This window comes from Podarcis cretensis (assembly GCF_951804945.1).
Source record: "Podarcis cretensis genome assembly, chromosome: 4".
Taxonomy (NCBI): Eukaryota; Metazoa; Chordata; class Lepidosauria; order Squamata; family Lacertidae; genus Podarcis; species Podarcis cretensis.
Window position 1 is genome coordinate 60,611,410 of NC_137173.1, and position 22,034 is coordinate 60,633,443.

The following is a 22,034-nucleotide window of genomic DNA, read 5'->3' on the forward strand; positions in this document are numbered from 1 at the left end:
GTCCTGATAGCAGTTTGATGATTAACTTGTTGAAAATTATTTCTGCACTGTTCGCATTGCCTGCAGGATATAGCTTAAACCAAGTGTGGCTGTGCTATTACAGTGCGGGATGCACGTTCGCAACCCACAGTGTCCACAACCCGCAGCGGCGTGTCTGCGCATGCGCAAAGAGCGAATTAGCGCTTCTGCACATGTGCAACTGCCAAAACCCGGAAGTAACCCATTCCAGTACTTCCAGGTTTTGGCGGTCTGCAACCCAAAAAAACACAACCTGAAGCATCTGTAACCCGAGGTATGACTGTATATCCGTGTGTGTATTTTCAGATATGGAGCCGCCTAGAATCCAGTGCCCAAGTGTAAAGGAAAAAACGGCAGAGCCCAATAAACTGACAGCCAGAGTGTTCTGGGAAACCCCAGAGGGAAGGGACACTGCAGATGGCATTTTGACAGAGTGAGTGAAAATGTGTGAACTCACTAATGCATATAAAGGCATGGGTTGGATTTAATACACAGTCACTCCTGGAAATCTGTATGTGCCCACAGAACTTGTATTTCAAGTGTTCCTGGCCTGTTTGGTACAGGCAGAGCAAATCCGGCTGCACAGGTGTTTTCTGATTCAGGGGTTGTGCTTCAAGCAGTAAATCTACAGATAAACCTCCACAGGGACAGTGTTTATTCTTGGTTATATATGTAGCATTCTGTTATATTTGCTGCCAGTGGGGAATTTTGGAAAAGGATATATTGCACTGCTATAATCAGAGCTGCAAACTGAACATTAATCTTCTAAATTGTATTCCCTAAAAGGTCTTGTCTCTGCAACAATAATAATTATTGTTTGTAACATTTTCTTTCTTTTTAGTGTTATTTTGAAAGGATTACCACCAGGATCACATTTTTCAGAGGGAGATCACAAGATCCACTACACTGTGTTTGACAGAGCCGGGAATAAGGGAACGTGCAGATTTTATGTTAAAGTTAAAGGTAAGAACATTTGCTGTTGGGGTTGCGGGAAGCACGGGCATCAAAGTTAGGTCCTATTTATTTATATCTTACCTGAAGCATGGCTGCTGCTGCTGCTTTTGCAGTTTCTCTGATGGTATTCGGTACATGTGATCTTCCTTAACTAGGTGGGTACAAGACGTAGACAACACCAGAAGGTTGTGGCATCAGTCCATTATACTTCCTGATGTGGGAATATATGTAAAATCATATGCCTCTATTCAATTTTCCTAAGCTACGGATCTGCAAACTTGCCCCCACTTTGTATTTATTTATTTTTAGATGCCAGCTGAAAACTGCTCCCTTTTTGGGGGGCAGGCCTTTGGAGGCTGATAGGTGAAATAATTTCTGAGTTTTGATTGTTTTAATCTTTATTATGTGTTATATTTTGTGTTGCCTTAATCAGGTGTAAATCACCCTGTGACCATTTTCGTGAAGGGCATAATGGAAATATCTTAATAAGTACAGTAGTACCTCAGGTTAAGAACTTAATTCGTTCTGGAGGTCTGTTCTTAACTGAGGTACCACTTTAGCTAATGGGGCCTCCTGCTGCTGCCATGCTGCCGGAGCATAATTTCTGTTCTCACCCTGAAGCAAAGTTCTTAACCCAAGGTACTATTTCTGGGTTAGCGGAGTCTGTAACCTGAAGCGTCTGTAACCCGAGGTACCACTGTAATTAAAACTATGTTCCACCGTTTTTGAAGATAGCTAGGTGAGAGGTGCCCAAAAGAGCCCTTGTGAATGGTTCCATCTTCACCAGTTTGAGTTCTACCACGGTATATTGCCGATAAGAGCGGCTACGAATAATTAGTGGAATGCCCATGGTTTTAGTGTTGGAGGAAGCATTGCTTAAGAAATGGCTTATACATAAAGAATAGCCTGTCTGAAAGTTAGATGTTCAAGCTTAGTGATTGATGCGCAACTGGAATTGTTCACACTTTGTTACTGCTGCTTCTGCTGCCATCACCCTTCACCAAATAGGGCATTTTGCAAAAATAAATAAATTGAAATACTGTTGTTAAAATCATAACATTAAAATCACAGAACCAACCAATAAGAAAATTAGCACCACAAAAGTACTGGGCTGTTTGGCACATAGCAATGCCTTCTGCAGAGTCTGCTTATGCAACAGCCCCCGCTTGGGCAGTAGAACAGAGCAGCCCCCTTTCTGTGTGTACTTTGCTCCACTTGCTATGTATACTTTGGAAAAACAGGCAGAGAGCCGGACCCACAGTTCTAGCTGTTGTGCCACTAAATGGCTCTTGGGGGAAGTCTTGTGCCACTGGATGAGCAAGAGGAAATTGGTAATATAGAGGTTGTATTAGAAGCTATGGTGCTTGCATATTGCAGCAATTAGCATTATTCTGTGCATTAGCAATAGACTGTGCTAGGTCTAAACTCTGCCATGCTTATGTAGCATAGGCTCAGGGCTATTAACAATATAAGGAATATCTGGCTATACTATGTATCAGTTAATATATGTGAATGACACACCTGTGTGTGTTAATGAATCTGTATGTCAAACTGATTATAAAATCAAAAGATGCTGATGTCTCTTGAAGGCTAAAAAAAACAAAGCCCATGCAATTGCATTTTCATTTCATAGAAGTGATGTATCAGGAGAGAAAATGAATCACTGAGTGCTCCTCATTTTGTGTTTACAGTCAGACGTTGCGGGAAACTGAATGCTCCAGAAAATGGCTACATAAAATGTTCTGGTGACGGGGATAATTATGGCGCAACCTGTGAATTTTCCTGCATCGGTGGATATGAATTGCAGGGAAGTCCAGCACGAGTTTGTCAGTACAGTTTAGGCTGGTCAGGAACAGAGCCAACCTGTACACGTATGTAATGAATCATTCCGGTAAAAGAGCAGCACATGGGGTAGCAGGACTGTGTGTATTGTGGGAAGACTTGCTTAGCACAAACATTGTAATTGTTCCACATGCTTCAACACTTGCAATTGTTCACTGGGTTTTGGCTAGCAGGCTGTTTATGCAGGGTTAAGCAAATGAGATGTTGCTAATGAATAATGATCTCTGTGTTATAAAACTTACCTGTCTATTGCAGATGACATGAGATACAAATCTGTGGCTAAGCCTAAATGCGGTATTTTATTGTGTTAATGCCAATACATTTCTCACTTTTTCCAGAGGTGTTCAGTCACCCTCATCCACAGAAGCTTGTGGGAAGTTGTATAATTGCAGTGAGGCTTTTATGTTATTTCCCAATCACCAGTTTTATATTCCCCATTACAAGCTGTTTTAAAAAGTCATATTCATGTTTAGAAACAGCTTGCAATATAGCATTAGCAGGCAAGGGTGCTGGGGAGCTCTGCCTGGATGTGTAAAAGAAGCAGCTTTACTTAACACACACATTAAAGAGCTGTCTGTGCTACATTCATTATATACGGATTTCCTTTCTCTGGCTTGAGATTTCTCTGCATCTCTCTCCTGTTCTCATTCTATTGATCTCTTTCTCTTTCTTGATAGGAATTGATTACCAAACATCCGCCCACATTCTCCTGCCAACTCAAAACATGTGCAGATTTTGTAAAGTAGATACCACTTAGCATCTGGAAGAAGCAGTAATTTGTTGCAGGTTGTGAGTGAAAAGATTTAAGTGTGATTCTTTTCCTGTATTCTGGCTGCTAGATCCAAGATACTTGGCAAGATATGCATGCAGAGCACTTAAGTATTATGAACATCTGTATCATTAATGGCTAGCAGACTTCCTAAGAGCTGTGTGTACCAGGGAGAAGCCCAGGCCAGACACCAGGTTTAACCCTCAGCATGGCTAGCTAAAATATCTTAAAGGATAGGAAAAATCTTGCCTCAGATTCTGGAGAGGTGGTACCAGTAAGAGTAGAGAAACCTTTGATGAGCCAATGGTCTAACTCAGTAAAGGTATTCTCATAAGTTTAGAATGCGATGCACCAATATGCCAGTATAATGTTATAATATTTGGCATTACTTAATGTTGCATTCAGAGGTAGCATTCCGTCCAATCCCTAAAATTAGGACTGCCCAAATGTGTCCCAGTAATCACAGGCATTGCATGAAACAGGCTTCAAAAGGACCCCACTCACTCTGTGAGCCTGTGTGGTGTCAGGTCAAGACTTCTCTTGATTGAATCCTTGCCTTATTTGAATCTCTTGCGTCGAGAAGAAGAGTACTTTTAACCAATCCGTTAAAGCAGAGATAGCAACATGTGGCCTTCTAGCTTCTGTTGGATCATAATTCCCATCATCCCTGATTTCATGGCTAGGTCTGATAGAAACTGGAGTCCTACAACATATGGAAGTTCACGGTTTGCCTCCCCATGTCAAACTTTGCCTCATGAACTAATGACACAAATAGGTGGGGGGTTAGTTATTCAAAGCCCATTTTCAATAATCACCATGACATGTTTACATGCTAGTTTGAATGCTGGAAACATCTTTGCAACACAATTATCTGCAGCAGAATTTGTCCAGATCCTCTACCAGAAATGAACAACAATGGTGCATTTCCTGAATTTATGCAAATTTCTTATAATCCAGAAAAGATCTAACCCTTCAAAGCTTTATTTGGGAGTGAATTCAGTTGAAACTAGAGGGATTTGCTTATGTTTAAAATGCATAGGCTCAGGCTGCACATCTTGCTTTTGAGTTTTCTGTTGCTGTTAAGAATTGAGCTACCATTTAAAACCTTGGTGTTGAGTTGAGAACATTCTTGATTCTTTGAAACTGCTCTGTCCCCTTTTGACTTCCATGACCAAATCAGTTGCCATTATCTCCAGCTGCTCAAGGTTTAAAACAGGTCTGTTATGATGATCAGCATTGTCTTCTTGCTTGTAATTTCAGCCATGAACATTAATGTTGGTGTGAGGACCGCAGCAGCCCTCCTGGACCAGTTTTATGAGAAACGGAGGCTGCTCATTATATCCACTCCGACTGCAGCCAATTACTTCTATAGATTGCAACTGGGAATGCTGCAGGTGAGGCACAGCTCCACTTTAGCTCCCAAAATAGTGTAGATGAACCATGTCTTTAACAGTGCATTAACTTTTATGTCTCGAGAGTCCCTTGCATTACAGGACCATAATAATAAGCACACATTGCAGAAACTCCCATTATGATTAATCCACTTGATGTTTATCTCCAATTCATATCTTGATTACTTTAGCCAGCGCTGTGTGGTTTAGATCTCCGGCACGTGACCGTGATTGAGTTGGTTGGAGTCTATCCAGCACAGCTGGGAAGAATAGGCTTGAGACTGATGCCTCCTGCGCTGGCTTTGCAACTCAGGTAAATTAAAAACTCTCTGTTGATAATAATCTGGAATTGTTCCCCCATCCCAGTATTGCCCTTTAATGTCTTGATTGCATTTTTAGGGAAGCACAATATTTGTTAAAAGCAATACTGAATGTGAGATTCCCTTGAGCAAACAACATCCCTCAACAGAAATTCTGCATGAGTTGGAGAATATTTCTCAAGGAGACGTGGTGCAAATTTTATAGTCACCAAGCAGTGTATAGAAAGAATATGCATGTTCTGATGTTTAATCTTGCAATCCATTTTTCTGAAGCAGAGCTGTCTTATACCAATTACTATGTCCAGCCCACATAAAAGCCTGCCTTTGTAGACTCAAAAGTTATATGATAAACAGGTACAACCGTACATGCTTCTTCCATGGCTGCTGGGGGTGGAAATGCTGCTCTACTTATTACAGGTCTGGAGTCTACAGAAGATGCGCTTTTCCTATGCTTAGAGCTGTACAAATGGGATGTTCAAATTGCCACTATATCAGGGTGGCAAACCTCTGGCCCTCCAATGTTGCTGGAGTCTAACTCCAACATCAGGAGCACCCCAGGTTAGCTACCTCTCCATTGCACAGTAAGGGGATCAGCTGCTTCATTCCACAATTGAGTGTCATAGCTCATATTGATAAACCAGGACATAATTGGCAGGATCATGCTATTGTTGAGTCCAAACCCTATTTCCACCTTTGCAAGGGGAACCAGTTGTTCTTCTACTTTTCCTCAGCACAGATGTGTTGCACAAGGTCAGTTTGCACTGTGTTTCAGAGTTAGGGTCTTTTCTGCTCATAGGAATGTAGTGGTCCCACTAAGCTGTACCAGTCATTTGAAAGAGTAGGGAAATGATGGAGTTTTTAGCACTGCATCAGTGGCTGGTGCTGCTTACTGTCAAGGTTGTAAAGAGGAAGTAGGGATGGTCAGCCTGCCCATCCCTAGTGATAAAAACAGAAGGCATAGTCCTTCTGAAAAAAACCAGTGCACAAAATCTTGAACAGCTTTCATAGATGTAACATGGTAACTTGTGCAAGATTGACTATAGCAGCTTTCATTCCAAGATTGGACAATTGTCTTTTTAATACATGCTTTAAAATTCACTGTCTAAATTGTATATTGACTGGCTGACTGTGGCTGAGAGTTCAGTTGTGCATAATCTTTCTTTGACTTTAAAAAAATATCTGAAAAAAGGGGATTTTTCTTTCGCATACTTCATTGCAATAGATAGTTATGGCCATACAGCAGCAGAGCATGTCTTCATGGTGCCCGGGGTGCAGGGAACACAACAGGGCAGGTATATGTCCTTCCAATCAGTTGGGATTGCAGTTAGGATTGGACTGATTAGAAGGGTACCTGCTTGTTACAACTTGCTAGGCCCACGCTGCTTTGCGAAGCTGGTATGTGGGTTCGGACTTTCAAAGCACCATGGGGCTGGCAGGGGCAGTATGAGGAGCAAAAGGTGCTCAGGGCAACGGCCTTTGCTATGCCTCTGTGACCATACATGTAATGTAGCTGCTTATTTTGAAAGCAAACCAACTGCTTCTCTCTTCATATTCTCTCAGGTTGTTGCTCCGCATTCCCCACTATAACTTCAATATGGTGGTGGTTGATAAACATGGTGTGGACAAAGAACGATATCCTTTCCCAGCGACTCCTGCTGAGCTCTTTGCTCTCATTGATACTTTCCCTTTGAGAAAAGAAGAAATGAAACTGCAAGCAGAAGCTGGCCAGTCCTGTCCCTGAGTCTGGATTGCAGCCATTCGCGTGGCGGTATGTTGCTGCCCTCCCTCCGGTGCTACTACACAAAGCATGGTATTATGGAAGTCACTGATGTACAGATTCTTTTTTTAAAAAAAAATGAATGTATGTTTGTGTTTAGCTTTGTGTGTGTGTTGTGGAGCTTCCTTTATTTAGCGTTTTACATAATGCCTCTTCACTATTTCCAGAGATTTCTAAGAAAATCTATAGAAGAGAATGAAAATATCAAATTACCTTGGTTAGGTTTCCAGGAATGCCTTTGAACGTTGCTCCCTGTGTAAATGTTTCCTTTTCTTTTTACAGATCTTTAATAAAGATGTTGTTTTGCAGTTTATGGTTTTAATCTTAAGCATTTGGGTATGGAGTAACTACAGACAGTGCTAAGGTGTTATATCTAAGATACTCCCAAGGAATGGAGGCAAAGAAATAAACAGAGAAATTATGTCTTGATTATCAAACTTAATTTGGCAAAGTTTATAATTAGTACCTGCAGCTTCTCTTTTCTGGCTATACTCCTTTATTCTGGGGCAGGGCATAAAGCAGGAATTGCAGCCTGTGGCTTAGTTTGTTTTTAAATTTACCAAAGAAGTAACGTCATTAACCATTTTTAAATGTTGTTCCCACAACTTTTTGTCTTGCAAATGTTTAGGGACTACAGCTCCCATCAGCCATGCATGACAAATGCTCTGGGATGAGGGCAGTAGGCCTTGGCGATGTAGTGATACATCACCCAGGACTAGAAGTGGTGGCTGCTTCACCCATTGTGGGTGAAACTGCCTCTGCTGAGTCCATCTGCCACCAGCACCCAGCACATGAAGGAGAGACAAGCTGCGGCAGAGGGACTCTGGAGCAGTGGTGGTTTCATGCAAAATATACCACCGCCTCTGGTCCTCATACCACTGAGGGAGGAACAAGCTACATTGGCCAGGGCTGATGTAGCTTGTTTCTCCCTCAGCTGCCCGCACGGGCAGGTGGCTCCTTTAAACTTATCCGTTCAGGGGCATGCAACTCCTGCTCCTCAACGGAGCCCCACTTGGCCTCTGGATTGCACCAGCTGGAGGCAGGGTCCGTTGCACTTGAGGGAGCCCTGCAGATGGAGCCTGTCAGTTTCCATCAGTAGGGCTTCCTCTGTCTCTCTCCCAGGAGAAAGAGATAGCTTGTCTGCCCTGACGCCGGCGAAGGCGGAGGGAGCCCTGCCCACAGCTGGTGCGAGTTGGAGGCAGGGTGGGGCTCCTTTAAACATCTCCATTCAAGGGCGTGTGGCTGCCTGCTCTTCAACAGAGACATCAGCTGGGGGGCAGGAGCCCCTTCGCCCCTGGGGTGAAACTGCCTCAGCTCCCATGGTGAGAGCTGAAGCAGTTTTAGCCCATGCCTCACGGGCTGGGGCCAATGCAGCTTGTTTCAGCATTGCAGTGTTTTGCCAGAGTGTGATGTTCGGTCTGGTGATACATAGCAGTGTTGAAAATCTAACATCACCCATCTTAACAACCACCTGGAGACCACCAACTTGCAGAAGGTTGGCATGAAAAACCAACTTAATATTCTAAAGCTAGGCTACTAAGTAATCAATGTTAGAGTAATTTCATAGTATTTAACAGGGGAGGGTGAATTCCCTTAAACTTTGCTACTCTCATTAGACTTTTCTCCCGCAAGGATAATTATATTCTTAAATTTAAAGAATAATCATCAGTAAGTAGAGTTGGCTCCAGACATGTTCTTCCACAAATGGGGGAAAAAACCCTTCTGATCATAAAAGAGCCTTTGAGCCAATGGCAGGAGGGACACAATTTGCATCAGTTCTACTTCACACCCTTAGCGTCCTGTGACCAGAAAATCACCCACAGGGAGTCTTAAACAATATCCCCTTGGGTTGAATCTAATCAATCAGCAAAGATTATTTTCTTATCCCATGAGGACCCGTGCAATAACAAGTACCCATCTCTGTTCTATTTTGCAGCATTTTGCAATTTTACTATAGCTGAGGGTTAGAATGACTTTTTATAGAGGAGAGAAAACCTGCTGCAAAATTGGGGAGCAAAGGCCTACACTGGGAAACAGTGACCTAGAATTGAGGTGAGGAACCTCTGGCCCTCCAGCTGTTGCTGGACTAGCTCCTTTCATCCCCAGCCAACATGGCTAATGATCAAAGCCTTGCGGAGGCCTGCGGGTCCTTCCACCAAGAGGGCTACAGGATCCACATGCTTGAACTAGAGGAGTCCCTGTTTAAAAATTCAGCTTGTGCACAGATCAAAATTTTAACATGGTGAAATATTTTAATTGCACACAAAAATAAGACCTTTTACACTAACTGCAAATGAAGCCAGTCTCTCCCCCCCCCCCCAAAATCCATAAGTCTGTATAAATACATAGGAATGTACACTAAAGCAAGCCTGCATGGGGGTGGGGGGGGGAGTTCTGGCTGACGTTTGGTAGGATTTAACATAATGCAGTTCCCTTTGTAATTTGCTACAGTTCATGCGCAGCATAATTGCTCCAAATGAGACAACAGGAAAAAATACATTAGAAAGACATTGCACACAACAAAGCATTTTTGCTGATAAAATAATAATCTAACTTACATGGATGTTTTTAACACGTTGCCAAAGCCATCTGAAGACTAGCAGGATAAAATTCTGCAGGACAGTAGTTAAAGCAAGCAGTTAGCATAATTTATTGCCACAGTTGAGTTGTGCTAGTCAACCTCTTAAGATTCAAGCAGGGGAATGAATCAACCCCATTGTCTTTTTAAAAGTTGGAGCCTGGTGGTATGAGGTGGTTATTCCATGGTGTGCTAGAGAGAACATTACTTGTGCCAGTCAGAAGGCAGTATCCCCATGGACTTTTGGTGCAGACCGAACAGCATCGTCTGGTAAAGTTACAGAAGAAAACATCTTCACTTAGAACAAGGGGTGACCACCATTTGGCACTTCAGAGTCTGTTCGACTCCCATGAACTGCAGCCAGAATGGGTGATAGAGATGGGGAGGAGCTGGTATCCAGCAGCATCTGGAAGACCACAGATTATCTACCCCCGATCCTGATTTTTTTAGAGGATCTACTATTTTTATTTGCAAGTATCCACACCATTGCCAGAAAACCCGGTAGGCGCATGTGAAACACGGCAGAGTGTGAGACCTGTGTTTAGTAAACAAACTGTGTCTCAACTAAAGAGACCTTTTTTGGGGTGGTGTTAAGACAGATGAAATTTGTGAATTTTGGGAGGTTTTCAGATTTGAAAAGTGGAAGTCTGGTCTTTTTTTATACTTTCTGACTTTGGGTCTTTAAAATGCAATTCACATCTATCTATAAGCTGGAAAATTACAAAACTGGTGTAGTTAAATGCAAAAAAGAGAGAGAAAGAAATTGTAACAATACTGTTATGAGATTCTATGATCTGGTTGCATGGCAATATGAAGAGACAGGAAAAGTTTGAAAGCTGCCACCATACCTGCTCTACTGAATTCATCTCTACCCTGTGGGATACAAAATGGTTAAATGGAAAACAGATTGCCACACTTCATTTTGTCCATTCATGCACCAGCCACAAACCTAGCCTTTTGGGTTGCTGTTGGTATTTACAGTATCCAGTTTCACCTAGTATCGATACCATTTTATGGCAATGGCTGCAGTTTTCAAATGGAAAAAATGATTTTTGAACACAGAAATGGACCTGTTGTGCTTCTTCTGAATCACTGCTGTGCCTCATCTGTTCACCCACTAAGACTTAAATGAGGTCTGATCCACATGCTGCGTTTCAGCCATTTTTAATATATTTTTTAAAATCTTCCTCTATGTATGTATACCATGCCACAAAGCCAAAGTGCAAAATAGTCTATGCACATCTAGTTGGAATACAGTACTGCTTTTAGTGCAAAAGCCAGTGTTGTTTTTTTAAAAAAACAGCAACAAATAAGTGGGAGCTTGATTTCATTAAGAATGTGTAACTGAAAGTCTTGGTAAACAGAAATTTACCGTGTGTGTCCCCGTAACTCAGTATTTGAGTATATTGCTCTACATGCAAAAGGTCTCTCACATTTCTAAACATAATTATTAATGTTTTACTATGGGAAAGATGGTCCTTCTAAGACCCTGGAGAACTGCTGCTGGGTAAAGTTATCAGCAGAGAGCTAGATGGACCAGTGGCCTCACTCTTAATAGCGCTTCCTATGTTCATAAATTCCACCAAAGTGAATGACATCCTAACTCTCAGATGACAGGACTTGGACTTCAGGGCTCAGCTTTCGCTTTAGTGGTATAAATAATGACTTGGGCAGTGCATCTGGCAAGAGCCACAGAGACATATGGCCCTCACCCAAGAGCCTATGTTTATTTGAAATGGTTGTGCTGCCATGGACACCATTTGAGATGCCAGAAGTATGGTTCACAACTACATTGGTTGCTTCTGCACCACCAATAACTAATCCAGCAGTTGGGGCCTCCCAACAGTGTGAAGATCCTATTTCTCACTGCTCTGCTCTTTGCTTTAGTGGCACAGCATTCACAGTATCTTCAAAAGAAAGCAAACCAAAGTAGACTACAAGTCAAAGTGCACTTCCAATGAAGTTCTTCAAATTGAATGCTCCTATTCTCCTTCAGCCAAATTAAAATGGAAAAGGCACAGCATCGGACCCTTTGAATTCCTCAGCGCAATGTACTGCCTGAAGCTACTCAGCAGGAGCAGTGACTATGTGCCATTTGAGTTCCAGTGACTGAGGAGTTGGGTGGTAAACGGTTCACAGCAGGATTAATGCACCACAAGTGCCTCATCTTTGGACTGAACCAGAGCTTTATGAAAGAAGAAGAAAGATACAGTCAAGGCTGTACTTCAAAACTGGTTCACATCCTACTCTGACTAATGTACTTTAAGGCCTGGATCAGGCGTGGCTAACATATGACCTTCCAGATGTTTGGACTTCAATTCCCATCAGCCCCAGCCAGCACGGCCAGTAGTCAGGAATGGCATGAGTTGGGTTACAGCTGACTGGAGGATCTCAGGTTAGCCTAGCCACCCCTGACTTAGATAGAAAACAAATACAATACAATAACAAAAAGCTGAAAGAAGTAGGTATGCACAACTTAAGGAAAGGGATGAGGGTGGTGATGGATATTAATATTACAGTTTTCAAGTGCTTAAAGGGGGTTTGGGGTAAAGGGGAATAACTGATCATTCAATTCCTTACAACAGGGAAGGAGGTTTAAGTTAAATATATTAGCAGCAAACAGCTTAAATCTTAGTGCAGTTCAGTTACTTGGTAGAGGCTATTTTTAAAAAGTTTAGTAGGCACTAACAACCCTGTTTTAGGGCACCGATTTGATTATCTGCTTGAAAGCTTTCAACTAACTTAGGAATGTTCATTAATTATTCTGCTCTGAAGGTGTCAAAGTCTTGGGAAGAATTAAGTTGGTTATACGTAGAAACGTAGGGTGGTATCCAGTTTCGCCAGCACAATGAGACTTCCTCTCCTCTCCCCACACCCCCTCAAAATCTACTCTGTAGAATCCTCCAACTCTCAGGAGCAGATTTTTAGACTGTAGGAGGAGGCAAAGTTACGTTGCGTACGTGGAGGCCTGCTGCGCTAGCAGAATAGCAGCACTGGATGCAACCCTTAATGGCAATTGCTTCTTCTGTCCAATTGTTATGAGTGTCCTGGTTGGAACATACCAAACAAATGTCTAAAGGGGGGGGGCCCAACCACTGAGATTTGTGGGTACTCTTGAAATGTTTATGTCAGCAAATTCTCCTGGTCTCTAAACCACCCCCCCACCCCCAAATAGCCATTCTGCTTCTGTGAGGAAGTAGGGATTCCTTAACTGCTTATTACCAAAGCCACTTCTGGGAACCATTCAAGAATATGAACATGCAGAACTTGGAAGGGAAAGTAGATGGAACTAATTATTGTTGCAGCTTGTCTGCAATCTGACACCCATCCCCTTTGCATCTTCCAACCATTACACTTACTTGAAATGGGCTTGAAGTGAATTGACCTAAACAGTATCACAAAGCACTTTTGGGCCTATTTACTAATCACATTTCTCCTGTGAAAACACAACCATGTCTTGAAATAATAACAATCTACAAGAGCTGCTTGAACTAGGGTTTTGTAGAAAATTTTAAAAGAACTTAATCCATCCACTCAGTCACAGTAGGAAACACAATGATAAGAATCGCAGGAAAGTGCTGAATGCATTTATAATCTGTTTCAAGAGAGTTGAAAGTCCAAGTTGACCAAAAGTCCTTGTTTTCCCTATTTGACATGTGCAAATTACACCAGGAGCTGCTCTATGGCAGGTCGGCTTTCATCATACCACCTGTAATTAATTGTACAAGCAAAATACCTGGAGTTTTTTCTGTGCCTATGCATAGCCCCTCTCAGAGTCTGCGCTTTCCCATGCTAGATCTCAGCATTAATACACCTTCCACAGAATCCCCAGGACAATCAATCATTCTTTGCCAGAGAAGTTGCTCCTCTCCTTGAGAATCCATCCAGTCAACTTCTTTGCCGTTACTGAAACCTGGAAATTGCAAAACATGGCAAAGGTCAGCGCATTTGCCACCATCGGAGAAATATATTGATCTTTTAAATAAATAAATAAATGCCCAATGTATTCTGTCCTATAGCCTCTGAAATCTATTTTCCTTTTCATGTAGGGAAAAAACTAAACCCTAAACTATTAAAGAATGTGGTTAGATTAAGTCTAAAGGAAGAGAAGAGTAAAAAAAAACAAAAAACAAAAGACCCAAAACTAAGTTACTTTTAAAATAAATGTAATGGATATGAAAATGGAGCAGGTGCATTTTAAGGATGAAGTGCTTCATGTCTTGAATTCCCACTTTTTAAATTAATGGTAAAAACAACAAATGAGCTTTAAACAGTGAATGAAATGTGTGCTTCACCTATACATATGCAACATCTAAAGAATCAGACGAAGTGCTCTATTTAAATTTAGGGCTGTAGTTCAAATAGCTAAAATGTAAAGCACTGGACAACTAGGGGGGGAAATTGGTTGACCTCCATTTTGGGGGTGCCACAAAGCACTGCAACATTTTTAAAAATAGTATCATATTAAATTATACTTGGGGGCTGTAATAGAATCAGTAAGCCTGGTGGGATAAAGTCTTTAAGTCCACTTAAAGGTTGGAAGAGAAGGCCAGGCAGAGCTCTTGGGGAGGGGGAAGCTGACACACACTAGAAATGAAAACGTGACAAAAACCTGTTGATTCCTCCGTGCCCTTTTGACGTGCAAATAGTTCCCCACCCACCAAAAGGAGGCAAGATACATCTAATCAAATCACTGCTCTTACCTCCTCCACGACTCAGGCGAACACCTCCCAGGAAGATATTACTGGCAAGAGACTCTTTGTCCCAGACAGTGAGTTCTACGCAGACATTCTGTATATCTCTAGGATTCAAGCCACTAAAAGTGAAAGTATGGTTCCAGTGGGGATTCACGGTCTTTTTTATTACTTGGGTTTTGTGCTTGGATGCCTTGTTGTTGTCAGGAAGCAGGTACCTAAGGGAGAGAAAAGAGTTAGACAGCAGTAAGACGTTATGGGTTTGGTTTTCATGACACAAGCAATCTAAATGACAAGAGAGAATCACTACAGTGGTACCTCCGGTTACAAACTTAATTTGTTCTGGAGGTTCAACCCGCTCATAACATGAGGCACGCTTTCGCTAATGGCGCTTCTCACTGCCACGTTGCCAGTGCGAAACTTCAGCTTGCATCCCGGGGCAAAGTTTGCAACCGGGAGCATCTACTTCCGGGTTAGCGGCGCTCGTAACCCGAAGCATTCACAAGGAGGGCGGTACGTAACACGAGGTTCCACTGTAATTTAAATGACCAGGTTTTAATGAGTGTAGCTTTAGGAGCTGGTTCCCAAGCATTCTTTTTTCCTCCTCCACCCCCATCCTCTTTCCCTTGTGTAGACATGAAGTCAGTACTTCCTTTTGGGTAGTAGTCAACTAAGTTCTACTCAGAGTACAGTGGTACCTTGCTTTGCAACCGCTTTGGATTACAACCATTTTGGATTACAACCACATCAAACCCGGAAGTGTGTGTCGCTTTTTTGGGATTACAACCAATTTGGGGGGGGGGGAGGCCCCATTGGCGAAAGCATGCCTTGGGTTACAACCTGTTTTGGTTTACAACCGGACCTCCAGAACGGATTATGGTTATAAACCAAGGTACCACTGTAGATGCAATGAAACCAATGAATATGATTCAAGTTAGATCCATTAGCTTCAATGGGTCTGCTCAGAATAAAAGTTAGTTAAATTCTACCCAGGGACAATAAAAAGGAAATTGTTAAATTGCTGAGCTTTTACCAAAAATATGCAACATTAATAAAACCATACTCATTACTAGAGGTTTGGAAAGAAGTCAGTGTAACACCAGGGGATAAAACAGTGGGACATCAGCATCAGTAATTGGTAACTGTACAGAAAGCAAGGGTAAGAGCAAATGCATATGAAGTAAGCAGTGGGTTCTTCCAAATATCCATTTTGTACCCTATGTCATCCACTGCAAATGGAAGTATGACATCAGCCCCACCCCAAATTATTCAGAGAGTTAGTCACAATGGTGTTTCCCCAATGTATGATGTGACCACTCAATGATTGCTCTATGCAAAATATCGAAAAGCAGCAGGAAGAACGTCAAGGAGCAAGATTTGTGTTTATTCCACACACAGACACACACAGAGAAATTAAAAGTATATTGTTGAATAAAAATGTCAGATTCTGTGCAGAAACATTCAACATCCACAGGCATGCTAAGGAGGGGGGGGGAATACCCTTTCACAAATGTGTCAGAAGTGCCTCCTGACTTCACAGCTGTTAAATTCTTGGCTTCCTTGATGACAACTTCTAATATGCCTCCTGGCGGCAGTTGTGGGTTTGCCTTCTTTTCCTTCTTAGAGTTCTTCTTTCCTATATTAAAAATAAACCAATGGCGTAAAACCTCTTTACCCAGCTTAAAGAGCGTGTGTATAAAAACACACTTCAGTATTTTAGATAACCCACTGCCATCCCAGATTAGAAACTTCACACTTATCCCTATGGCTCACCCAAACAACCATATTAGCCTTCCTAAGCAGAAAATAACTTGCACACCATGCATTCATATTTCTCATCTGAAAGTCTTGCTTAACTCAATAACTCAGCATTACATACATCAAGACAAATCTTTGTTCATCCTTCCATCTCCTGCATTAGGTCATAAATCTGAATAAAAAAACCTACGGACCCAAACATGCCTAGATAAATATGATGCAGTTTATCAAATAAACCAAGTAGCCATATTTAGCTTCTATTAAAGTAAAATAGAAGATGTCATTGACAAGGTAAATGTGTCTACAAGTGTGATATCTCACATTTAAAGGATTGATAATAAAGGGATGGACAAAGATAATCAAGGGCACTAGATCTCTGCCCTGACCAAACTGCATGACAGATTATTCTTCAATTAATAGGCCACAAACATTTATGGGGTGGTGGTGAACTGGAGCAAAACCAGGATATAATAATGTGGGTTGCACCTCTCGACTGCATGAATATAGAAGCAGATCATGTAAAAAAAAGAAGAAATGCATATTTTGCCCCTTTATAGAAAAGGTGCTACCTGTCTCCTACAGATATGTTTAGCATGTGTCCGTAGTATTCTGTGTACTGTACAATGAAAATACTAAGCCTCCTTAGCCAAGAAGAGCCAAATATCAAATTGTAGCAAAAGGCTGAGGAATTGACAGCTAGCAATCAGTTACACTCGTTTAGGAAAGCTGACACATCCTACTTGTTCCCAAAGGTTTCTTGTTGGGGCTCAGAAAATTAAAAACGTGTAGCTAGAAATTCCTTCAGAGATTGGTAAGTAATTGAACAGTAGGTAATTCCATATTCTACAGCCTAGCAGTTTTATGTCTGCACAAGATGACAAATTTCAGATCATCCAGAGAACGCTGGATGCTCCCATCTATATTTACCTTGAATTTCTCCTAGGGGAAGTGTTAAATTCCTCTCAGGGGGGATGTACCGTAAGACAACTATCAACTCTCCTTTGTACTGAAGACCTGTATCAGCTACAACTTCCATCTGAAAAGGTGAAGCAAAACAGAAGTAACTGGAATGTTCTTTCCCTGTTTGTGTTACATGCGGGTGGTAAGCAGAAGAAAGTACATGCAAATGGAGGAAAGTAATACTTCCTGAACCTAATACAGAGCTGGTCAGATCTAAATAACCAGGGACCCATTAAGCTGCTGAGACAAGGACAAATTGTTCTGGAAGAGCTGCAGAAAAGGTAGCTCATGAAATCTTCTGTGCTCAAACTTGCAGCGATAGCATGGTTCACATAGCTCCTTGCAACAACTCAAACCTTACTAGATAGGCCTAAAGTTCATCTACGTTGTCTCTGATTATGGCTAGTTCCATTCATGTGTGTAAAACTGCACGCTGCAGAGAAAGTTGAGAGGGGGGTGGACTTCCCCACAATCTTTCATAATAACAGGGCCTGAGGTCATTCAGTGAAGTTGAATGGTTGAAGATTCAGGACAGACAAAAATGGAGTACTTCTCTACACAGCACATAATTAAACTATACCCTTTACTGCTACAGAGTGCAATGGTGGCCTCCAATTTAGCTATCTCAAGAGTTAGCCTTATCTTCCATGTCTATCAATCACTTAGCCATGAAGGCTACATTCGACTTCTAGGATCAGATTGCTATTGCACTCATGTCCTGCTTGTGGGCTTTTTGAGCACATCTGGTTGGCCACTGTAGGCAACAAGGTGCTGGTCTAGAGAGTCCTTTCATCTCACCCAGCAACACTTTTCTTATCTTCTTACAAAGCAGTAAATAAAGAGAATGAGCTTATATTGCAGAGATTTCAGGTCCTTCATTTCCATGGCCTGCTGTTTGCAAGAAATTGGTTTCCACCGAGGAGGTAAGCCCGAACTGTGATTCATAAAGCACCTTTTGTTGCTGCAAACTCACCTACGTGAAATCTAGAAACCATCCTCAGTTTAAGCCAATTGGCATTCCTCACCTTGGGCTGAAGCATGAACCATTCATCAGCTTGATGTTCAAAGTTCCAGGAGTCCAAGGGTATCTCCACTTCTCCTAGAAAGCTGTTATGCCCAAATCTGTCATAATGCCAGACAGAAAGCTGCAAGGTCCGAGTCTCAAGCTGTGTATGGCTGATGACATACTAAAGAGTGACAAGAGGCCAAAAGAAGATTACAGGAGTGTAACAGAAGCCTTAGGAGTTTTAAATTCAGGAAGGTGCCAGCAGTTTATTTCAGCAAAGTGAAAAAAGCCCCTCTGCTAGGGCAGACCAAATCAATCAGAGGAGGTTCTTAATAGGAAGAGATCTATAAAATGCAATTGTTCCCTTACAAGCTTTTTCTTTCTTGCTGCTGCCAGTTTGTATTATTTCTCGTATTATTTCATTACCAAACAGTAACCACTGATGGAGCTTCTTAAAATACCCCTTTCAACTCCCCCCCCCCCCATATAGCAATGAAAGTAGATGCTGGAAACAATTAGCCTTTCCCCTTTGTCCACTATTTTAAAAAGGAAGGAGAACTGACAGATACTACTGAACTCTCTAGAAATTTAGTTACTTTAACTTCTGCACTGGCTTCGCATTTTCATGGTTTCTTCAGATCATGAAACCAGATTCCCCCCCCCCTTTAAACAAAAATCTGAAGATATCAGAGGACACCAGGAGACTCTAGGGAGTTATATGATTAGAAAGCAACCAAGAGCAGGCCTGATCTAGCAGAAAACAATAATCCAGGAAGAGAAATATACTTATTCATGAAAGTGTCACAAAGAAATATGCTAGGAAATTGAACTTCTGGCTCTTAACTTCCATGCTAGGTTTTTGACTTAGCACTAATCCAAAACACCCATTGCAAATCTTGCAGGGAAAGAATCAATAAACTTGTCCACATTTGACAGTGCACTGTCAGACATGTAAAAATACAACAATATCATATTATTATTATAAGGTGGTATATAAATAATTTTACAAATAAATACATAAATAAGAAGAGAAATTCACTTTCTAAAAGTTCCACTACTCTTCTTACAAAACCCCTAAGGGAACTGTTTTAACTCAAAACAAAAACAATTTTCATTGCTACTCAAAGTATCCAATCCATCACATGATCATAAAGGGAACATGGAGATTTTCAGTGGCTCTCAGTTCTCACCTTCAGTGTTTCATTGAACTCGGGGTTAGTGCTATTGCTTTTAATTTTTGTCTTCCGTTTGCTTTGACGAGACTTGTCCGGCAATAAGTATGCTTTGACATAGCTGTAGATTGGGAAGTAAATCATTAACAGAATCCAGTAAATGCTATAATGCTACACACACAGACAAGAAACTCTTACAGCATGACTGTAATTCCAAACCACAAACCAAGTTGCTTGTGATGCATGAGAAAGGTCTGTATGTTTATTCACCCAGTCATGCATAACAATTTAGGCCTAGCTCCCACTGAGATAGTAAGTCTGTGTTCAGGCAGGAGTACTTCTGACTGAAAGTGATGGCTCACATGACTGAATATTCCTCCCTACTGAAAACAAAATAAATCCTGCATGCATAAAATGAGCATCTCAAGAAGCGTTTTAGACTACTCTGCTCATTGACATGCCAATTTTACATACGCATGGATATGTGGAATAACAAGCAGCCTCAAGAGTCCACACCTGCAGTCTGAACAGTACAGCTCAAATACAGTTATATCCCACCGTACTCAGTTAGTACCAGTGATTTTTTTTCCTTAAAAAAATGTTTAGGGGTACTCTCATTTTGACTGAAGAAAATCACCAGGAGAAGAAATGAAGCCACCATCAGATTCACAAAATGTTTAGGGGTATGCGTACCCCTGGGTCCCCCCAGAAAAGAGCACTGGTTAGTACTATGCCCTAAACTCCCAACTGATCTCAAATGCCATGAAAATTGCAAACAACTTCATCCTTTCTTCATATCCTGGCTAACCATAATTTAAACGATCCACAGCTCCCAAAAGTTGATTATTGTAGACAACTGCTAGCTGAAAAGCAGAAGCACATGGGGGCGGGGGAGGGAGTCAATGTACAACATTCACCACGGTTCATTCAGGTAGTGGGAAATTATGGCTTCCCAGTTCATATGAACTCAGCCAGAGCCTTGTCTCAATTTGACTGCAGATTTGAGAATGTTAGACTAGGAAAGACCACTGCTTCTTATCTTCTCCAGTTTGCAGCTCACCTCTCCACCTCTTACATCAGTCTCCCAGTATTAGTATATCAGATCCACTGAGGTTTGGATAAGATAAAAGTGAGACTTCTGCTTTTCGCACCTTCTGCAAAACACTGAGAACCTGTGCAAGACTACTGGGTGCCCTCCTTGCCAGGTGGCAATCCTAAGCAACTGGGTATTATGTTTTCTTACATGCTGTCTCACAAGTAAATATGACTGAATCACAAGTCTATGTAAAATGTTCTTCTTTGCTTACGGATCTGTTTTCTGCTTCTTTTCATCTGCTATGGCCAAGTTCCTGCATTTTTTTACCAAGATGTTGAGGGCTCCTGTTTTATAGCTGTAGTTAATTTGGAGACAAATTTCACCACTGATCTTCACGTTGCCATAGTCCCCCGTTTCACTATACACACTTGTCATACTATTGATGCTGGTCTGAAAAAAGAGGCGAGAGAGAAATAGTCTATCAGGCTGAGTCACATCTTTAAAAGCCGTATCTTGAATGGTACTCATTCTGCAAAAATTGCTTCTCTCCTATATTCATGGAAGATCTGACTAAGAAGAACTAGAATAATCAAATTCGGCATTTTACTACAGAGTGACTTACATGATAAACTGCGTTGTGCTCTACGTTCATAATGCATTTCAATATAGGAAATGCTTTTTCTTTCCAATATAACTGAGATTGTTGGGGAAACAGCTATTCAAGTGTTATTTGATACATATATATCCTGTTCTTCCTTCAAGAACCTCATAGTGGCTTACACAGTTATTCTAACTGCTCCCTTTTATCCTCACAACCATGAGGTGAGGTAGGTTAGGCTGAGGTTGTGGCCCAAGGTCACCCTGTGAACTCATGGATGAGTGGAGAGCTCCTTAGTCCTCATTTTACTACACAAGAAGTTCAAAAATGAATAAAACCAGTAGCCTCAGGGCCAGTTCAGATTTTTATTCCATGCAAATACATCTGACCTGGCGCATGGGATCCTTCTGTGTTGATGCAAATTACTTGGCAGTGCCAGCGCTCACTGAAAAGTGCTGATTCAGCTGTTACCTCACCCATTTTGCTGCAAGTCTTAAGACTACTCTATAAGGCAAAACCAGCAAGCATATGGATTGACAGTCATGGAGTACTCAGTTCCAGGTCTTCAAGAACTTAGTTTATGTTTGTGATTTGAGCGTCAGGAGACAACAGCCAACTTCTTTCCACTCATATATTAATGCAATATGAAAGGTAAAAGGTAAAGTACTCCTGGAAGGTTAAGTCCAGTCAAAGGCGACTATGGGGTTGCGCACTCAACTCGCTTTCAGGCCAAGGGAGCCGGCGTTTGTTTGCAGACAGCTTTCTGGGTCATGTGACCAGCATGACTAAACCTCTTCTGGCACAACGGAACACCGTGACGGAAACCAGAGCGCATGGAAACGCCATTTACCTTCCCGCCACAGCGATACCTATTTATCTACTTGCACCAGTATGCTTTCGAACTGCTAGGTTGGTAGTTATATTAATGCAATATGAAAAACTGAGTGCTAACTCTAGTTATGAGTAGCAGTTGAAACCTATTGAAAGATTCCCCATTTTAAAGGTGTTTTTCCCCCCAAAGTCTATTATTATTTCCGTCCCCGTCCCCCAATATGCCCCCTGGCCCCTGTCTTAAAATCCACTGAATATAGAAAACAAATATAAATTTTCTTTTTAATGTTATGATGTTATGCGACCACACACATCATATGTAAGGGTAAG

At 41.6% G+C, this 22,034-nt stretch overlaps 2 protein-coding genes across 7 annotated transcripts in view; one reads left to right on the top strand and one right to left on the bottom strand.

The window, feature by feature from the left end:
• The window catches only part of SRPX (sushi repeat containing protein X-linked), a 29,635-nt gene extending 22,256 nt beyond the window's left edge, over window positions 1–7,379 (top strand). For both annotated transcript variants that reach the window (XM_079974523.1, XM_079974524.1), the window contains 6 exons: window positions 325–451; window positions 860–981; window positions 2,664–2,843; window positions 4,844–4,977; window positions 5,166–5,287; window positions 6,855–7,379. In XM_079974523.1, the coding sequence (XP_079830649.1) occupies window positions 325–451; window positions 860–981; window positions 2,664–2,843; window positions 4,844–4,977; window positions 5,166–5,287; window positions 6,855–7,035 (866 nt within the window). In that variant the 3' untranslated portion in view covers window positions 7,036–7,379. The remainder of the gene's footprint in view (window positions 1–324; window positions 452–859; window positions 982–2,663; window positions 2,844–4,843; window positions 4,978–5,165; window positions 5,288–6,854) is intronic.
• A 5,835-nt stretch (window positions 7,380–13,214) lies between these two features.
• The window catches only part of SYTL5 (synaptotagmin like 5), a 60,493-nt gene continuing 51,673 nt past the window's right edge, over window positions 13,215–22,034 (bottom strand). For all 5 annotated transcript variants that reach the window (XM_079974507.1, XM_079974511.1, XM_079974509.1 and 2 more), the window contains 7 exons: window positions 20,547–20,725; window positions 19,258–19,360; window positions 18,087–18,248; window positions 17,029–17,137; window positions 15,844–15,979; window positions 14,353–14,561; window positions 13,215–13,562 (listed from right to left, as the gene is read on the bottom strand). In XM_079974507.1, the coding sequence (XP_079830633.1) occupies window positions 13,420–13,562; window positions 14,353–14,561; window positions 15,844–15,979; window positions 17,029–17,137; window positions 18,087–18,248; window positions 19,258–19,360; window positions 20,547–20,725 (1,041 nt within the window). In that variant the 3' untranslated portion in view covers window positions 13,215–13,419. The remainder of the gene's footprint in view (window positions 13,563–14,352; window positions 14,562–15,843; window positions 15,980–17,028; window positions 17,138–18,086; window positions 18,249–19,257; window positions 19,361–20,546; window positions 20,726–22,034) is intronic.